This window comes from Syngnathoides biaculeatus, chromosome 16 (genome assembly GCF_019802595.1).
Source record: "Syngnathoides biaculeatus isolate LvHL_M chromosome 16, ASM1980259v1, whole genome shotgun sequence".
Classification (NCBI taxonomy): domain Eukaryota; kingdom Metazoa; phylum Chordata; class Actinopteri; order Syngnathiformes; family Syngnathidae; genus Syngnathoides; species Syngnathoides biaculeatus.
Window position 1 is genome coordinate 9,849,010 of NC_084655.1, and position 19,853 is coordinate 9,868,862.

The 19,853-nt window shown below is 39.1% G+C and overlaps 2 protein-coding genes across 4 annotated transcripts; both read right to left on the reverse strand.

Moving 5' to 3' along the window:
* Positions 1-4,962: 4,962 nt before the first annotated feature.
* LOC133513934 (ferritin, middle subunit) lies at positions 4,963-6,314 on the reverse strand. Its single transcript, XM_061845038.1, has 4 exons — positions 6,048-6,314; positions 5,591-5,737; positions 5,379-5,504; positions 4,963-5,286 (listed from the first exon to the last, which is right to left on the reverse strand). Exons 1-4 carry the CDS (start codon positions 6,147-6,149, stop codon positions 5,131-5,133), a joined length of 531 nt encoding a protein of 176 aa, XP_061701022.1. The 5' UTR covers positions 6,150-6,314; the 3' UTR covers positions 4,963-5,130.
* A 2,205-nt stretch (positions 6,315-8,519) lies between these two features.
* On the reverse strand, positions 8,520-19,748 carry aldh16a1 (aldehyde dehydrogenase 16 family, member A1). Of its 3 annotated transcripts, none has more exons than XM_061845031.1 (17): positions 19,659-19,748; positions 18,360-18,459; positions 17,970-18,096; positions 17,677-17,834; positions 16,352-16,429; positions 16,033-16,220; positions 15,794-15,952; positions 15,560-15,718; positions 13,119-13,272; positions 12,954-13,029; positions 11,903-12,008; positions 11,588-11,712; positions 11,319-11,486; positions 10,284-10,488; positions 9,988-10,173; positions 9,221-9,346; positions 8,520-9,097 (listed from the first exon to the last, which is right to left on the reverse strand). In XM_061845031.1, exons 1-17 carry the CDS (start codon positions 19,731-19,733, stop codon positions 8,924-8,926), a joined length of 2,364 nt encoding a protein of 787 aa, XP_061701015.1. In that variant the 5' UTR covers positions 19,734-19,748; the 3' UTR covers positions 8,520-8,923. The 3 variants fall into 3 exon arrangements, with proteins under 3 accessions (XP_061701015.1, XP_061701016.1, XP_061701014.1); XM_061845030.1 differs by lacking the exon at positions 19,659-19,748 and adding an exon at positions 19,405-19,652 and having other exon boundaries at positions 8,521-9,097; XM_061845032.1 differs by lacking the exons at positions 17,677-17,834; positions 17,970-18,096; positions 18,360-18,459; positions 19,659-19,748 and adding an exon at positions 16,835-17,012.
* Between the last annotated feature and the right edge of the window lie 105 nt (positions 19,749-19,853).

Sequence of the window (19,853 nt, forward strand, 5' to 3'; positions counted from 1 at the left end):
AAGTTCAAGCTGTCGTCTGTCTTTTTGGCAATGAGTGGGAGGGATCTTGTGACCAGGACAGGGCATGGTTGACAGGAAGTTGACCTCGACACTTGATGACATGAAAAGCAAAAAGCCAAGAGTCCATAAGATATATACGGAGCGTTGATGAGCAAGTGTCACAACTGCAAAACATTCATTGTGGGACAAGGAGGCCTGGTACCATTATTTCCCTCGTTTTACACAATCTACTTTTGGGCTTGTTTTGTTAAAATATCCATTGTTAGGCTTGTAGATGTAATTCTGTCACTTAACACAAAACAGGTCCTTTAAGTACTGTGTATTAAGTGACCTCCCTTGACCCCTTGTCATACTTGTCAAATACACCTCTAAATAATTCTTATAGACATGTTTAACATGGGAGAATTATATCTAAAAACTACATACAAAGCAAAAGCTAAAGGTCAGGCTTCTGCTTTATATTTGGCAGTAAATTTCATAAATTACACACTTCCAATCTATATCAGGTCAGAGGTGCTCTAAAGCTGACTTTGGACGAGAAGCCCATAGGCAACAATTCACTTCACATGCACACTCATGGATATTTTAGCGCTTAATCAATGTAACATGCATGTTTTGGGAATGCTGGAGGTAATTGGTGTACCACTCAAACATACACACAATGCTGTCCTACTCCACAAGTTATTACCATTAGTTTGGGTTCAATAACCCTATTCAATATGATTGATTATTCACCTAAAAATAAAATTTTAAGTTGTCAATAGTGTGGGGTTTTTCATGCTCTCAAGTTAACGGTTTTTGTCCTTCTTCCATTACGGTGTTAAACGCTGCCAGGTTAAGCTAATGTACTTTTGTACATGACAGACTCAGGTTTATACATTGTCTCATGTTTATACATTTTCAATGTGAAAGCAGTGAATTTGAACATTAAAGTAGGGAAACCCTGCAAAAATATAAGAATTTGAGAAAGGGGGCAATCATTTTTGACGGCAGTATACGTGTGAAGCCCCATTATTCACTTATGATTGGCCTTCAACAGCAGTTAGTTCACTTTCAAATGTCGGTTTAATCTTTAACTTGCCTTTCATCATAAAACTTCACAACCAGAATGTTTTTTTTTTGTATCTTTCGCTTATACGTAGTCTTTGCGTTGTCTTTTTATACCGTAGAAAACACACACTCTCCCACTGGACGGCGTTTCGCCACATCTCTTCCGGAACGGAAGGGTGAGTCGACTGGTCTCTTCTTCCTGTAATGACATTCACCAAGCCTGCGAGCAGATCTGAACACAGGAATGCCTCAAGACAGAGCACTGCCAACCACTGTCATTTAGCACACACAACAACTAAACATTCAGCAACAAACATAAATCCAGTCCCCCAGAAAAAAAAAGCATATACAGGTACCTAGGTTTAGAACCGTACAGTAGTGACATGGAATGTTTTGAAATCATGAACAGTGAGCAACTAATGAGTTTGCACAGCGGTACCAGAATCTCACCTTGTAGCACAAGAAGGAATGCTTAGTTACTTCCTCGCCTGATGTATTCCATTTCATTTATTTATTTTATTTAACTATGGCTGAGAAGTGTTTTTCATACAAATATTTTTGGGGAAAACTTAGGTGCTGTAATAACTTAGGTTACAGACTGCTTTGCGCTCCAACTTACAAATTCAAGTTACGTTGTGGCTCTAGAAATAGATATTAATCAGAAAAATAGGCCCCCTTTCACAACATTGTGGTATTTTTGTGTGTGTTTTACAGAATGAGAATCAGATTTAATCTCCAAATATGTAACAACACACAAGGAATTTGTCTCCGGCAGTCGGCGCTGCCCTGTTATGACATTCATGTTGTGTACAGAGAAGAAGAATGAAGCAAAGCGAAGCAAATTTATTTGTATAGCGCATTTCATACACGAGGTACTGTAACTCATTTTGGTTTACATGATCAAAGGCATTTGAAAACAAAGAAATAAAACATTTAAAACAGCATCAAAGCAATAAAAATGACAAAACATTTTTAAAAAGACAATTAAAACTGCATACAGTGCAAATAATATGATCAAAAAGTGGATATATTCTGAAGAACAATAGACATTCAATTACTGTATCAGGTAACTATTTCTTATAAGAATCACAGTTGTGCAAAGATGCAGACTCTTCTAGTATTTAGAGCAGTTATATTGAGTCAAGCCCCCCCACACACACACATTATGTTAAACTTATACAGAGCGACCTTATCCGTTTATTTGCGGTTCACCGTTATAGACCAGAGCAATGACAATTGTGCAAACGGTGCAGTTTAAAGTGACGAATCGTGTGATAGTGCAGTATATCTTACTAATGCTAATAGTGATTGGCCAAGGTGTGCCGCAACAACAGCCCAAGCCAGAAAATAATAGGTTCGCTGATCAAGAATTTATTGACTTAATTGAAACAGGGAAAAAAAAATGTTTGAATGCCTGCTAGTTTTGATTTGCATTGATTGGTTGCGGCTACTCAAGGGAAGGAGCTGGATGAGCTGGTGGCCAGGACGTGCAGGGTATGAAAGAATCCTGCCCGCAGTGGACTTAGGTTGAGTGGCGTGTAAGTCTTCAATAGTGGGTAGAGTGGTGCCAAACATCCGTTCATCCATTCATCCATTGATTGTCCATTGCGGTCTGATTTTGTTCTTTTTTTTGTGGCAGCACCAAAGCAGACTGTGATGGAGGTAAACAGTACCGGTGCGATAACAGCCGTGTAGAACTGTCTCAGCAGCTCTTATGACAGGCTACAAGAAGTATTTCCTTTGTTGGGCTTTTTTGAGGATGGAGTTGATGCTCGTCTCCCCACTTGTATTGCATTGCATAAAGTCAAATTTTCGTGTGTTTCCACCTGTTCCCATTCACACAAAATACATACTGTACATATAGTTTTATGAAGTTTTGTTTATTGGTGTGCTGTAAGATTGTTTTCCTGCAAAATACAGGCCTTGGGTCAACCAGGTTTGTCAGTACTTTTGGAGAACACCGTGTTTGATTTTGATAGACAGGGAAGGGTGATTCCCGTGTATACAAGGTATCAATGTAGTTCTTTTTAGATATTCCCAACAAGTCATGTCAAGTTAGACATTAACTAATAAAAAGCCCAAACTGCCAGAAAGGTTACATAATATCGCGATAACAAGCTGAACTCTATGCAGTTTTGGCCTATGCGTCTCTACGGAATAACAAATTCCACTTAAAAAGGTCATACACTCCTGTTAAAATCTCTGAATTAAGAAGTTCTGCTTATTGTGAAAGTGTGGTTACTTTGAAAACAATAACTCAATGAAGAAAACTATCCATTGTATATCTAGTAATCTGAAAATGTTTGTACTTTGACACCATAACGTGGTGCTGGTTTATCTTAACCAATTAATAAATTCAAAGAACATGTAAAGCTCTATTTCAATAGTTTGACTAAAAAAATACAATAAAATGTAAAAGCATGATAAAGATTCACGACACAAAGAGTGAAAAACATCATTGTATTTCATGTAATTTTGTTAATTATATGATTTAATCAAAATTAATTTAATTTAAACCTCCACTTAAAAGATGTCACACCCGACAGTCTCATCCGGAATGATGAATGGGGGTGCATCAATTCTAAACTTCGCATAGTCCAGAGCAACTGGGGTAGTGTGACCACATGAGGAGGATGGCTGCAGGAAGTGATAAAGCACACGAGAAAACAATGATTATTAAGGCTTCAAATATTTTAATGACATTGCAAATCTATCTGCACCATATTTTGATTGTTAATTTTGAGAGCCTTAAAATAAGTACAACATTGTGAACTTCAAATAATGATCAGTGGATTAAGTGTCCAAAACTGACAAACCAAACTATTGCCCTCCGTCTGTACAGGTGTCACTGTCTTTGTGACCAGAAATGGGAGACATGGATCAAATAAAGCATGTGAGTTCACCCACAATGAGCCGACAGACAGACAGAGGGGAAAAAATATGACACTGTGTCATGATTACTAATTCAAAAAGAAAAATGCCAAGAGACAAAAAAAAAGACATGAGGTAGGGCCAAGAAACAAGAAATTTCAGGGTGAAAACCTCCAAAACAATTTTTAATCAATGAATGAGATCTTGAATACTAAATAGAGGCCATGTTAAATGGACAAGGCAACACTTAAGTGGGTAAAGTCTTATTGGAGGGGAAAAAAAAAGCCATTCACATACAGTGCTGAAAAGCAATGCACCCAAGAGAAAACGGACTGCTGAGAATACAGTAATACAATTTCACACAACAGATTGTAAATGTAGGTCAGGGTTTAGACCTGCAAAGAAGGAGTCTCCGAGCCCAAGGTTGTGGGTTCACTTCATCTTTCTGACCAGCCAGTGTGCTTGAGCAAGCTACTGAAGGCCCTGTTGCTCTGCTGACTAAATGAAACAGCTTTAAAACCTTTTGACACCTTTAATGTAGAGAAGCACTATGAGTGAAAGCTGATTTACCATTGCACAATTGTAATGCAAAACATTTTGCCCAATTTGGCAACCCAAAATAAGCATGTAGTCCTAATGAAGCAATGACAAGCTCAAAGTTGATACATCTTGAAAAAAAAAAAAAAAAAAAGGCACCATTATGTGGAAAAATTGGGACACGTCAAAGAGCTTTCATTTTAGCCATCGTGATCAGTCAGAAAAGGCCATTTCCCAAAGTCACTTGGGTTTGTGCTGTTGAGGGATTCTTCCCCTGCACAAAAGGTCATGGTCAATATTAAAGTCAACTAGACGCAGCAAGCACTTCTGCATTTGTATTGCATCTCCCAAGCCATACACTATGAAGACTAGCAAATAACCACATTTTTAAGGCTCAAAGGTTAGGCTGTAACAGTACCATCTATGGGATATGGTATTTAAAAAAAAAAAAAAAAAAAAAAAAAAAAAAAAAAAAAAAAAAAAAGAAGTCAAGAAACACTAAAGTCCAGCCAAACCTTTTTTATTCAGAACACCACTTGTGCATTTGAACAAATCAATATTTCATGCAACCACGAACCCATGTTAACTAGATTAGCGTGACAGAACACAAATGTTGAGGCCCAGTCATAAGATGGCAGCAACAGGCTTCCAAAAACACAAGAGCCTTTGCATTTAGCTCTTGCCGCCCAGAGAGTGCTTGTCAAACAGGTACTCGGCCATCTTGTTGTTTTGCGCATCCATGCGGGTCAGGTTACTGATGTAGTCTCCCAACTTCTTAATGGCCTCCACCTGCTCGTTCAGGTAATGGGTTTCCAGGAAGTCGCACAGCTGTGGACGCCAGAGAACCAGGAAACCATTAGGAAAACTATCCGATGTGGCCAGAATGAAACAAGTTCTTGAAATTTATAAAAATCCCTTACATGAGGGTCCACGTGCTCAGAGGCCAGTTTGTGCAGATCCAGCAAAGCCTGGTTGACATTTTTCTCCAACTGCAAGGCACTCTGCATTGCTTCAAGCCCGCTACCCCACTCATCACGTTCTGGTTTCTACAAGAATACAGTCCGTGAGAAATTTTAACAAAATGGGACATTGTTTATCGACTTAAGTGGAAGAGTGTGGTGAGAACACATACCTTGATATCCTGGAGGAAGATGCGGCCACCTCGTTTGTTCTGGAAGGACAGCAGTTTGTGGGCATGCTCTCTCTCTTCCTCACTGTTCTCCTTGAAGAAATGGGAAAAGCCTGGGAGGGCCACATCATCTCGGTCAAAGTAAAAGGCCTGGTGAAATACAAAAACAGGTCCAGTTATAAAAATCAGTAACGTTGTCCTACTAGTGTGCAGAAGTCTAATCAGCCAACCTAATTATGCGCTGAACAGTCTTACAAGAAAGAAAGCCATTTAATCATGAGCAGTATGCTGGTATAAAGCATGTTAACTGCTCAAACACAAGAGTAAGGCAACCGCAAAAAGGCGGATTTGTATGTCAAGTTGGGATGAACAAGAGCACACAATCAAGCCACTCACCGTCGAACATTTCGTCACTGGCAACAAAGATTTAATTAAAAAAAAAAAAAAGTACTTTTCTTACCATTGAAGTGTAGGTGTAGGAGGCGAACATCTCCATGTTCACCATTCGGTTTACGGCGGCCTCGCATTCGCGGTGGTAGTTCTGACGCACTTGAGAATCCATCTTAGCTAATGTTTTGTCTTTTCTTACAAAAGAAAGTACAAAGAGAAGAGGTATTTGGTAGTCTAATGAATACGAAAGTGCTGTAGCGTCAAAAAGACCGGTAGAAGTTCCGTTCAATCACTGTTGAAGCAAGAACATTCAATGTTCGTTTTAGTAGTAGTGGCGGCTCTTTTTTATATCCCTGGAATAGGATATGACGTAATTACGCACATTTCCACCATTTCCGTTTTGGGATCACGTGACAATGACGCCCATCACCCTGACATGACGTAACATCTAATATACTTTTGAATACAGTACGATTTGCATCTTCAGGGAATAAAATGCATGAATGCACAACAAAATTGTTTTCAGCAAGCCATGCCCTGCACATTGATCTGTACAAGTACAACTTGTGTGTGCGTATATATACACAGAAATTCCTTTTCATAGAATTATATAACATGTAACAAAACTCTTCAACGTTGTTTTGGGGGGGAGAAGGAAAACAAATAGGTTCAGAAGGTTTTAAACAAGCTTTTTAGATTTGTTTTGATGATTCAGAAATATGTGACTCAATTCATCTTAGGAACCTTGCAAAATGTAAAATAAGGCTCCCTGAGATGTGCCAAGACAGCTGTGTGCGTATATTAAAAGATTGACAGAAAAAAATGGTGAGTTACATGCACTAATTCGATGGTGTGGTCAATATATATATTAATATATGTACTTTAATAGAGCATTAAAAACAAATGCATCACGATACAATCTACGTATGTACTAAAGTTCGAACAAATGCAATCAAGGGTTCATAAATTACTATTACTGTGCAAAACTAACTGTGACTGTTGGTTTCCTTCAAATTTCTTAATAAAAAAAAAATGCCCTCTAACCATAACCCAAACATTATGCTATAAGAATCCATCTTTCTGAACAGTACTGAGAAATGTAAATTTGCCTTGTTTCAACAAACAACATGACCTGCTGATAATGCATGCGTTAGTATTGCTCAAGATGAGTTTTTAATGGTAAATTAGTGCAAAATTCATACTGTACTATGTAACATCAAAAATGTACAATAAAGCAAATGAGAATTTCGATAGATTTACCACTCCATAAATGCCTTGTTATTGTTTAAATTCTCATATTTCAAATGTTATAATCCATATGAACAAAGCTTCGAGAAAATCGCCCACGGTTTATAGTTTAGAACGCATACAAGTGCCCTTTCACCAGTACACCAGTCACACTAGAAATGCATCACTCTGGTCTAATAGAAATGTTCACCAGATTTCATTCATTGTTGACCAAATGAATATGTGACCTTACAACAAGACAGAAACACATTCAGAAGACTTATTATTGAGTTTTCTCACATTAATAAACAATAACTTGAAAAAAAAATATCCAGACTTGACTCTCACAAATGCTTAGCTACACAGTAGTTTACATATCACACTCTTTTAAGTGGTATGCTTAGTTCGTTTTGGTAACTCATTCCTTACAAGTCTTGTATCACCTTCAACTTGAGAGTTTGCTGTGTCATTGACATGACTCATTCTGAAAGTGCAAGCTGTCCCGTCTTTTTGGCAATGAGCGGAAGGGATCTTGTGACCAGGACATATTTGACGGGAAGTTGATCTCGACACTTTAGAGTTTTAAGACAAAAGGGAATTTGGAGAGTTGAGTAATAGTCACAACTGCGAATTTGACATTCATTGCATGACAGGGAGGCCTGCTACCATTATTTGCCTCATTGTACATGTTTTTTGAGCTTTTGTGACTGTTGTGTGAAAATGTCCAATGTTAGTTATTATATTACTTGTACATCTATTTTATCTTACCACTAAACAGGAAACCTCAGTGTATTAAGTGACCTCCTCTGACGGTGTCACATTTACCTGTGAAATATACCTCAATGATTCTCAATGTCATGTTAACATGGGTAATATCTAAAAACTACATACAAAGCAAAAGGCAAAGGTTGGGCTTCTGCCTTTTACTTGGCAGTAAATTTCATAAATTACACACTTTCAATCTTTACCAGGTCAGAGGTGCACATGGGCACTAATTCACTTTATATGCGCACCCATGGATATTTTAGCCTTTAATCAATATAACATTCGTCTTTTGGGAATGCTGGATGGAGCTCGTGTACCACTCGAACATACTGTACACACAATGATGTCCTCCTCCACAAGTTATTACCATTAGTTTGGGTTCAATTACCCTAATTAATGATTGCTTATACATCTAAAAATACAATTTGAAAATTTCAATATTACTATGAAAATATTCAAACAAAAGCTACAATGGCACACACACACACACACACACACACACACACACCACACACACACACACACACACACACACACACACACACACTTTATTTAGAAAATCAATCCTTTGTGGACAACTACTGTTTATTTCCATCAGTTTCATGCATTAACTCTATCCTTCTCCCATTACTGTGCTGCTAGGTTGAGCTAATCCATTTTGACGACAAACTTGAGTTTATACATTGTCTCATGTCTACACATTTTCAATGTAAAAAGCAGTGACTTTGAACATTAAAGTAGGAAAATATGCAAAAATATAAGAATTTGAGAAGGGTCGATACTTTTTCACTGCACTGTAGGTGCAAAGCAACATTATTTATTTATTACAGGCCTTCAAAAGCAGTTAGTTGACTTTTAAATGTCGATTTCATCTTTCAACCTTCTTGCATAGTAAAAGTTCACAACCAGAATGTTTTTTTGGCATCTTTTTCTTATAGTCTTTGGATTGACTTTTTATGCTGTAGGAATCCACACACTCTTCCACTGGACGGCATTTCTCCACATCTCCTCAAGAACGGAAGCATGAGTCCAGTCTCTGCTGCCATAGTTACCATCCTTGTCCGTCTGACAGAACAGGTGCAATATTTTCAGTGGTTTGGTGCAGGTGTATTGGAGGTACTGGCAGCCCTAGACCAAGTGAACAAGGTCATGTGAGCAGTATAACATTACATCAAGGATTGTTCATTCCTTGATGTATTTGGGGAGCTCTTCCTTTTCTAAGACCCTCAGCTTTGTTACAGTAATGCTCACCTCACTGTTGCCCCAGTACCAAATTGCCTTGATGACACTGTGATTGGCCAAGGCCTTTGTCAACTGGTCTCTTCTTCCTGTAATGACATTCACCAAGCCTGCAGGCAGATCTGAAGATAGGAGCACCTAAAAACCGCAATGTCAATTACTACCCCCAGCAAATGAACATTCAGAAACAAACATGAACCCTGTCCCCCAGAAAGAGGTGACCTTTTACAACTCTGAGGTATTTTTTGTGTCTGCTGATAACTTAGATGTACTGAAAAAGACAGAGTAAAACAACTATCATTTTACAGTAGTTATCAACCTATACACATGGTAATAAGTGACCACAATATATGCCACAGGACATCATCTGATCTTCTGGATTTTGTCATTACATTACAGTGCAAAAGTTCACAAAATCCCAATTCGTGTAGTTGCTTTATACATACAATAATATGCAGTATATTATGAATACACACATTGTGATGGTACAAATAAAACTGACCCATCCGAGATACAGCAAATGGGAAAAGAGATAAAATAATCTCACTGTCGCAATATTGAGGCATAAATGACGATTTTATTAATGCAGTTCTTGAATTAGATGAGGAAATTGATTGCCCAAGAGTCCCCAAAGTAGTGGCTGTGGTATGTCGCAATTCGAGCATTGCATATATTTTAATCTCTGATGTGGAAAAACAACTCGGAAAATCACAGACCAGCATTATGTCGTGCATTTATTTTGTTAATACCCAACAGAAGAATATGCTGGTCATGCTCACCTGAATGAATGCCAATGCTGGCAGTGGACATTCCTGACTGGGAACCATGATGATGGCATTACCAGAGGTGAGGGCTGCTCCAAGAAGCGTTACCATGGAAAGGAGGGCATGCTTGTCAGGAAGGACTACGCCTACCACTCCCAGTGCTTCAGGGATGGAGAGTCCTGTGCCAGACTGTGGTACAGGCTGAAGGACAACGACCACAAGAAATGTTAAAGCATGTTTGCATCGGGAGGATTTACAAACCTAAAACTTAAAATTGACTTATCAGCAATTCAAATAGTTCAAAGTGTCACCAGAGTTTCGCCGTGAACTTTGTCACAGTAGGCTGCCCAGTGACTAAGCCTGGCAATGCTGAGCTCCACCTCCAATTCAGCCTCTTCCATTGGTAGACCAGTTTGGGTACTGATTGATTTTGCAATGTCCTGTCTTTTTCCTTCAAGGCCCTTAGCCAGAGACTGAATGGACTGGGCTCGCGCAGATGTAGTCTTTTTCATCCAGCTAGAGGTGAAAAGTCACAATGTTGTTATGCACATCGACCAGAAAGATCTAACTCATGGTATGTGCTTCGAGAGGCGGGTTGTAAAATACAGCAAAGACTGCATCTGTGGCAGACATTTTTCCTCTCTGTGTCTCAGCAGCACTCAGAACATTATCAAGGACACTACACTACCTGGCGAGCAATTGTTTGAGCTCCTGCCATCTGGAAGGCAATAGATTCCCAAAAGAAAGGACCAATAAAAAAAAACATTTCCTGAGCCATCACCACCCTGAACTCTAATCTTTCCTCTAACAGTGCTGTTAATGCAAAGGCATCCTGATTTATATATCTTGAGGAATGTTTTTTATGCCATCTGTTTTACACATGTATTTTTTTCTTTTACTCATTTTGTACTTACAGGTGTTTTTATTCTCATTTTCATATTCGTTTTATGTATGCACTGACTCAGAAGAGGCTCTTCAATTTTGTTGTACAGTCAGATAATGAGAATAAATGGCATTCATGCATTTCATTCATTCAATATCCCTACCACAAGGTAAACTCTGCAACTTTGGCCTTTTGGAATTGGAAAAGCATAAAGATTCACTACATAAAGAGTGAAAAATGTTCTTGTATTTCATGTAACTTTGTTAATTATACTTACAGCTCTACTTAAAATTCAATTTCCAAATAGGTAGCAAGAGGCATGCAGATCAGTATTTTACGTATGAGTTTCATACTTGAATGTGAACTACTGCAATGGATCAACTATTATTCAATATTGTAATTTATTATGGTGTGTCTGTATGAAAAGTGTATTGTATGAAAAGTGTATATGCTGGTAGCTCACCCAGGCTGAACTTTGATAGCTGCCTCCACAGCATTCCGGACATCTTTCTGGCCTCCATCTGGACAGTAGCCTAACACGCTGCCTCCTTGAGAATGCACCACCACACTAGTGCCAGACTCCGATTTGCATGCCTTGCCAGCAATAAACTGTGCAAAGGACTTGACGGTGCTGAGGAGGAATATGCGTGTGTGAAAAAACGACATTACATTCTGTTAATGATGCTATGTAAGTAATATTTAAATCTGCACTTAAAAGAAAAGACACCACACCCAACAGTCTCATCCGGAATGATAAATGGAGTTGCATCAGTTCCAAACTTCGCATAGTCCAGAGCAACTGGGGTAGCGCGAGGAAGACCACATGAGGAGGATGGCTGCAGGAACTGATACAGACCCTGAAAGAAAGTGAGACAACAGAATGATTATTAAGACTTCAAATATTTGAATGACACTGCAAATCTATCTGCACCATATTTTGTTTGAGTTAAATGTTGATTTTGAGAGCTTTAAAACAAATACGACATTATGTGGGAACTTTAACAAACTATCAGTGGAATAAAAGTGTCCCAAACTAACTAAACCAACCTCCTGCCCTCCGTCAGTACAGGTGCCACTGTCTTTGTGACCAGAAACAGGGAGACATGGATCTGATAAAGCGTGTGAGTTCACCCACACTGAGCCAACAGACAGACTAGAGAGACAGAGGAAAAAAATATATAAATAATACGGTGTCAATATTGCTAATTAAAAAAGAACAATCCCTAGGGACAAAAAAAAAAAAAACTCATGAGGTAGGGCTAAGAAACAAGCACTTTCAGGGTGAAACCCTCCTCTAAATTTTTTTTTCCCCCTCAATGAATGACATCACCTTGAATAATATCCATCGACTCATCCATCCATTTTCTTAGCCGCTTATCCTCACGATGGTCATGGGAGTGCTGGAACCTATCTCAGCTCTCAACGTCCAGGAGGCACGGTGCACCTTAAACTGGTTGCCAGCCAATCGCAGTGTACATCAAGAAAAAGAGCCGCATTCGCAATCACACCTACGGGCAATTTAGAGTGTTCAATTAATGTTGCATGTTTTTGGGATCTGGGAAGAAATCGGAGTGCCCGGAGAAAACCCACGCAGGCAAACTCCACAAAGGCGGGTCCGGGATTGAACCCGGGACCACAGAACTGTGAGGCCAACGCTACCCAGCTGACTCCTTCAATACTAAATTGAATCTAAAAAAATTTCTCGGCATAGCTTAATGATGTGTAAATATTGGCACTGTATATGATACCTGATTTGATTAGATTTGACAGTGCAAAGGTATGTTGAATATACCATATTTTCTGAGCCAAACTGAGATTGCTGCCACATTAGCTACAATTTGACGATATATATATATATATATATATATATATATATATATATATATATATACACACACACACACACACACACACACACACACAACACACACACACACACACACACACACATACATATATATTGGGCAAAAGCCAAGATGGTGTATAATTCCAATCTACGGTATGGAAGCTATACACAAAAAAAAAAAGAAAATTCTGTACTGGAGGTAGTATCAAGGCAAAGACGAAAGGAAAAGTGTAGCTGTGTGGATGTGCTTGCCTCTTGGATGTCTCCAAAGCCAGAGTGAGGTCTTCAGTCCAGACACATGCTGCTTGGCCATGTGGACTGTGATTCCCTGTGTACAGCACAAAATGTTCGGGTGGCTTGAGCAAATAATAAAGAAATAGATAGTTGACATATCTACACCCAGAGAGGAATCTTTACCGAGAGTCACTGCCTCTGTGTTACTTCTGAAGGTCATAAGAGGAAGGAGTGGCCCAGGAGAGGGCGTCACCACACATGGCGAGGAGGAGGCCACTCCGTATAATACCGTGGGAGGATACTGTGTACCAGAAGGGACAGCACTGGCCTGCAACAACTGAGGGGCAAACAAACAAAAAGTATTATGAAGCTGTTACAAATGTATTAAGATGGCCACATACTATAGTAATGTGTATAGTGCAATCATTTGCTGTGCATTTCTGGTGAGATTGAGATTGAGCACTTCCAATAGTTACAAAGTAACTCCTTTCCTGCAGGTAAGACCTGAACCATTTAAGGAATGTTCCATGTTGTCCCATCCACGTTTCCAATATGTTCAGCAGTATTTTATGATCTACCATACCAAAAGCCACACTGAGATCCAACAAGACCAATATTGACACCTTTCCTGAGTCAGTATTCAACCTTAAGATTCTTTACTGTGACGAGCTCGGAAACCGGGTTGAAATTTGTCAAAATTTCAATTTATATTCAAGAAACTGCAGAGTTGATTAAAAATAACTTTCAACGATCTTGGCTATAAAAGGGAGATTCGAGATAGGTTTGGCAGCATCCAGCAGTTTTTTTTTTCAGAAGAGGCTCAACAGCAGCTTCTTTAAGAGCTTTATGAAACACGCTAGACTGAAGTGAACAAATGATGATTGCTGAGAATCACTGAGCACAGACTTCAGAATAGTTTTGAAAAATTTGGATAGTACTGAGTCAAGAGCTGTCTTCACTGTTTTCTCTAGTTTTTTGGTCAATGTATCACATTCTGACATGATAACAGTTTTCCCTGGGTGGCTTCAGATGTAGTAACATTTTATCCTTTTAATAATTTGTGCTGATATTTTCCCTGATAGGATTGCGTTTTTTTCCCCCACTAAAATAACAGGCAAACTAATTGCATTTATCAGCTGTTACAAGTTCTAGAGCTATCTGATTCAGGAGGGTTGTGAGTCAACCACAGTAAACAGAGCGCGACTATTGTTGAAGTTCTTACTGATGATTTCAGAAAAGCGTTCCTGTCTAGTCCATTTTGAGACATCGGTAGTGTTTTCATTCCCTGACTGTCCATTTACATCCACATACACTTCAAGAGGGTGGATTTTCGTTTCCAGGATTGACATCCTCAGCAGCAGTCCGTGATAGTCCTCAATGAAAACGGGAATAATCATGACGGCAGGTCTTGCTGCTAACACTGGGCTTATGCTAATTAGCAAGCCATGCTCATGTAATGGCAAGATTGTATTAGAAAATATTGGAATATGGTAACTATCTCCAAAAAAAAGGACAGTCCCACAAGTCTAAAAGAATCTAGGGGTCACTGCTTGAATTTTTTTTTTTTTAAAGAAAAACAAACTTATCAGCAAGAAAAAAATTAAAAACAGGTAAAGCAAAAAGAGCAAGGAAAAAAGCATCTGCATTGTACAAGAGTGAAAAGAAAACTTTACCTACTCGTACATAAAGAAAAATAAATCTAAATTTTTCATTCAGGAGTTGAAATGTTGGAAAGCTCATTTTATTTAACATTTGTTTTCTCACGCATCCCAAAAAAATGCATGGCAGGTTAATTGAAGACTCTAAATTGCAAATAGGTGTGAATGTGAGTGCAAATGGTTTTTTTATGTGTGCCCTGCGATTGGCTGGGAACCAGTTGAGGGTGTACCCTCCCTACTACTCAAAGATAGCTGGGATAGGCTCCAGCAATCCCACGACCCTTATGAGGATAAGTCTTATATATTGGATGGATGGATGGATGGATGGATGGATGTTTCAGCCTTTCCTCTTCCAGTTAACCATTTTGGAAATTAGGTCATAAGGCTAACCCTGCATGCCTTTTAAAAGTTTACCGGCTGGATCTCGCTTCGTACCTGAAGACATTTGCATTGTTACGGATACGACATGACATGATTGACCTCATCTGCGATGTCCTGCACCTGTCAATAAAATATCAGATCTAAGCAAAAAAGAAAAAAAAAAGTTGTCATCAATTGATACTTTTGTTGAATTCAGTAAGCCAAAACGTAACTCAGCAGAGCAAAACACTCAATTGGCCCTTTTACACTGGCCATCTAAGATGGCTTTTTCATACTCGCTGTCATGTGGAAGGTACCCATGCAGGTTGAGGGGTTAAGGTTCACCTGTGACTGAACAATGTGACGCTCCATTCAGAATGTCAACATTAAGGTCTGAAAACTCTCTGCCCATGTGCGCTAGTGTACAAAGCAGTTGTTGCTGTCCCAAATGCTGGGACTGATATCACCACATAACTAATCTGAATGTGCAACTCTAAAGCAATTAAAGCTTCTGCAAGATCTGACTTAAAGGGAAATATGCCTTTGATGCATAAATCTGGCAAGAAGGCAGTTTAAAAGGGGATAAGTGATTCTTTTATGACAAACCGTTGCCCCCTTGTTTTGAGCCTCCTGCACTGCAGTGTCCACAAGCACTCTGGCCTCGTCGGTGGGAAGGGTCACACATTTCAAGCCTGCCATGCGCACCTTTAGACGCGCCATCATGCTCTCCAGCACACTCTCCTGCACAAACAGCACCCAATGCACCTGCAATAAGGAAGAATGAAGATGGTTAAACCAAAAAGTATCAAAGACTAAAAAAAAACTGGATACTTGACTCACATCTTTGTTCTTCTTGAATGCAGTCTCTAACACGCCATCCACTGCGCTGTTGATGTCGGCAGACTCAAAAATGATGATAGGGCATGTAGTGCCAATGTTTGGGGATACAGAGACCGGAACACCCATCCCTGCTGTAGCTTTACACAAATTCACACCATCCTGAGGCAGTTTTAAAATAAACACACTTGTATTATTTCAGTATCCTCAATACTGTTGGGTAATTTTGTTAAAATCTGCACCTGCTTGTTGCCGCAATAGGTGACGTATCTGATGCTGGTATTCTGGGCCACATCAGCAGCAATTGACATATCAGTTCCAGTTAAAACACTGAGGGCCCCAGCAGGAAGGCCTGCCCCCATAAAAAGCTGTGCCAATAAAAGTGTTGGAGGGGCAGTGCTTTGACCAGGGACAAGTATGACAGAGTTGCCTAACGAGGAAGCATATTTAGCCATCACTCAGCAACAAATTAGTAAACATATATAAAAAATATAAATTGGGTTGAATCATGAGGAATTATTGATGATATTGTGTGTCATGAAACTGGAATGAATTGTTTACCCATGGCTAATGCTGGCAAGACTTTAAGCAACAGGTAGTAGAGACTGCAGTCATCAGACCCAACTACTAAAACCACACCTGTAAAAAAGAAAAAAAAACCATCAAAAATAGTATTAAAGACTAGATAATGATCTCATACCAGTGTTTTCCTATTAAGGAGGGAGCACTTATGAAAAGTTGCAACAGGAAGAAACTCCAAACACAAGACATGTTGTTTCAATGAATCTACCTTGAGCATTTTCAACCACCCATCTTAAATACTATATGCTAGTTTATTTTTTAATGATATTTTACAAAAAGATATTTTTGATGGCTTAGTTCTCACCCATCAAATGTAAAATTAAACAACCAAGTAAGTAAGTCAGTTTCATGATCTGCCTATTTCTAAAATGTGTCTTAAAAGCAAGCAATTCCAGTCTTTTCCCCCACTGTTACATAATAGTGATGCCCTGTGTTTATGTAACCATGGGACTCATTTCTTACTTAACAACAGCTCTCCACACAGAGTTTGTCCACCCTTGGTATGATCAGCAAGGCTCGGTGAAGAGACAGAGACACCGAAGTGCCATGGACTACACTGTATAAAACATTGGCCAACAAAATCATCATGCAGAAACACCCACATTCCCCACAAGTACCAAAGGCCTAACATTTCAAAGCCAAAAGGTAAGAAGAGTTGCATTTTATTGGATGCACATAGTAACGTTAGATTCAGTTGAGTGGCATATATTTGATAGCATAGTGAAATTGTCATAGCGCTCGCTCCATGCACTACATATACACAGTGTTGTGTCGAAGTACTGCCTACATAAATATGTATTTTTTTGTGCTTTTGGGCGCTCACTTGTTTGTTGTTCTTGCTCTGCTCTCAATGCTCATATTTCAGCCTTCCCTTTGGCCTAGAAGTCTGGATAAAAAGATGCCCAATTGCATGAGAACTATAAGCTGTCTCGTATCAATCAGAGAAGAAACAGGGTCTGTAAAGTGTATTTAGTGTGTTGTGACTACAGCATTTTACAGACATGTTATGGAAACACCCGTGAATTGTTATAAATTCTGGAAAAAAATGCATACATAAAATGTTCCTTTGAATTTTGAAGAAGGCTAATTGGAAAATGGGTGGTCGAGGGCTCTTAATAGGACATAACTTCCCCTTTGAACAAAATCATCCACATAGTCACCCAACCTCAGGACCAATATTAAAAACAGGACCCCTGCTTTGATGTGGCTCAATAATAACAAGGCGTTTCGAAGAAACCTCTACAGATGTGATGGAATGGGGCTGCAATATGTGTCAACAAAACCAAATGGCCCAGCTCACCCACCCAGTGGCATCCAGTTAGCGATGAGAGTATCTCTGAGTTGAGCCCAGCTGCTATAGTATTGCAACATTCTGATCACGGTAGAGGAGGAGCAGGAGACTTGACAAAGCTCACCAAGCTCGGAAAAACTCTGACCATGCTCTCCAAGAAAGCTCGCCAACCTGAGATATGTAACACACATCCGCATACATCACTGGAATTGTAAAGGGTGATAAATGTGCACAAACACAGTATTTTAGTATTAGAGCAAAGTTCCTTAACACTATTGAGGTTTCTTAATGTATCTCGTTATGTACCTGAGCAGCACTTTGGACCTCTGGTAGCAAGACAGGCAACTCCAGGCCTCAAAGCCCTTGATGGCAGGTGTTACGCAGTCCAAAATATCAGCCTGCATGGCGCACACCGTGCTGCACACGAGGCCACCTAGAAAACAGGTGCAGATTGAATTAATTTCAGCTGCATCATTAGCTTCCTCCACACACAATTTAATTGGTTTGAAGGCCAACTGTTCTTACATCACAAACTTTTTTTTAATAAATTCTGGTTTAAATTAAGACATGCTGGCACCCACTGGCAGTTTTTTTATGGTTTGACTCTGATTGTGCGTTGGAAATGTAAACAGTGTGAAAGTGATGTGTAAAGTGCTGCGGTCTGTGTAACGTTTTCGTATCCAGAACAGATCTCACCTTTTGAGTCCATCAAGGAGCGAGTCTGTCTGTCTGATGGAGGGACAAACTTGCCATCAATAAAAAGACCCAGAGAACGGGAATGATTATCCAGCCAAGCCTACAAGACAGGTAAGATCATACAGTGGATATAAAGTCTGCACACCGCTGTTCAAGTGCCATGTTTTCGACATAAAAAGGAGACTAAGATAAATAATTTCTAACCTTTATTTAATCATTAAAACAGAACATTATTTGGGGTTACTCAAAAACACTTTAAATGGTGGCAGACGTGTGTTGACTCTCATTGAACATAAATTTGAATGTGACTGGTTAATTCTGAACACAGGCCCATCACACTTATGAGGGTTTGCACATTTGTTTAACCACATAGTCGCAGTATTTTATTTCCCTGATTTCTGTATTTTGTCAGTTTCATGTTATAGCTCACATTAATGGTGTCTTAACTTTTGAAATAATGCATCATAGTCTCAAAAAAAAAAAAAAAAATATATATATATATATTTTTTTTTTAATGGTATTTGAATACGGATTCCGATACTATTTCAATATCCACTGTACAAGGAGACAATGATTGAGAAATTAGTTGATCAAGTATTATGATGAAAAAAATACTGTATTCATTACATAAATGTGACCCTAAAAGACCAACCAAAATAAATTAGGAGACATTTTATTAGTTGTGCAGTAACCACCTTTGCTGAGCAGACAGTAAACTACAGACTGAGTACAAAGTACAAAAATCAACCACTCCCTCCAAGTAACGAATTTTACGTTCACCCAAGTCTAGTTTGATGGCTAAAGTGTCTTCCTTCCCCGTGCTAATTCAGAACAGGGTCATTGTCCAGTTTAGTCACATGTTTGCCTTGTGAGTTAGTCAGGCAGGAGTTAATGACCTTCACATGAGTGCAAGATCTAAAAACCGGCTTGCAATACTTAAGAGCAGTAAATGAGCCATGAAACATCCACGTGGGTGAGGAAATTAAGAATAGTTGCAAATATACGAAACTTTAGCTTTTATTTTTTAAACTGAAAATCGTTGTACCTGTGCAGTGCTAGTGCTGGAAGGTGCTGATGGGCCGTACTCCATGCTCAGAAAAATATCGTGTACAGTCTTTATGGTGGCACCCGCCATAATAGGCACCGCTAAATCTAACAAAATCACCCCTTTTCCCGTTAATTCACTTCCAAGAGGCTTTTCAAGATCACAAGCTTTGCATAAAAGTACAAACGATGCCACCAGCTAGTAGCGAAAAAAGGCAAACGCATCAGGGCGAACGTGCTACCTGTCAAACCCACCGTCTTACAACATGATGTCAGAAGATTTCCTCCTGGTGACTTCCGGCGTCGGCCACAATTGTTGGCACGGAACATTTACTGTATAAAATCCACAATTTTATTTTTTGCAGAATTATATTCAAAACCCGTATATTTAAAAAAAAAAACAAAAGTAGTTTGGTTATTTTTAAACGTACGTAATATCACTGGACAACA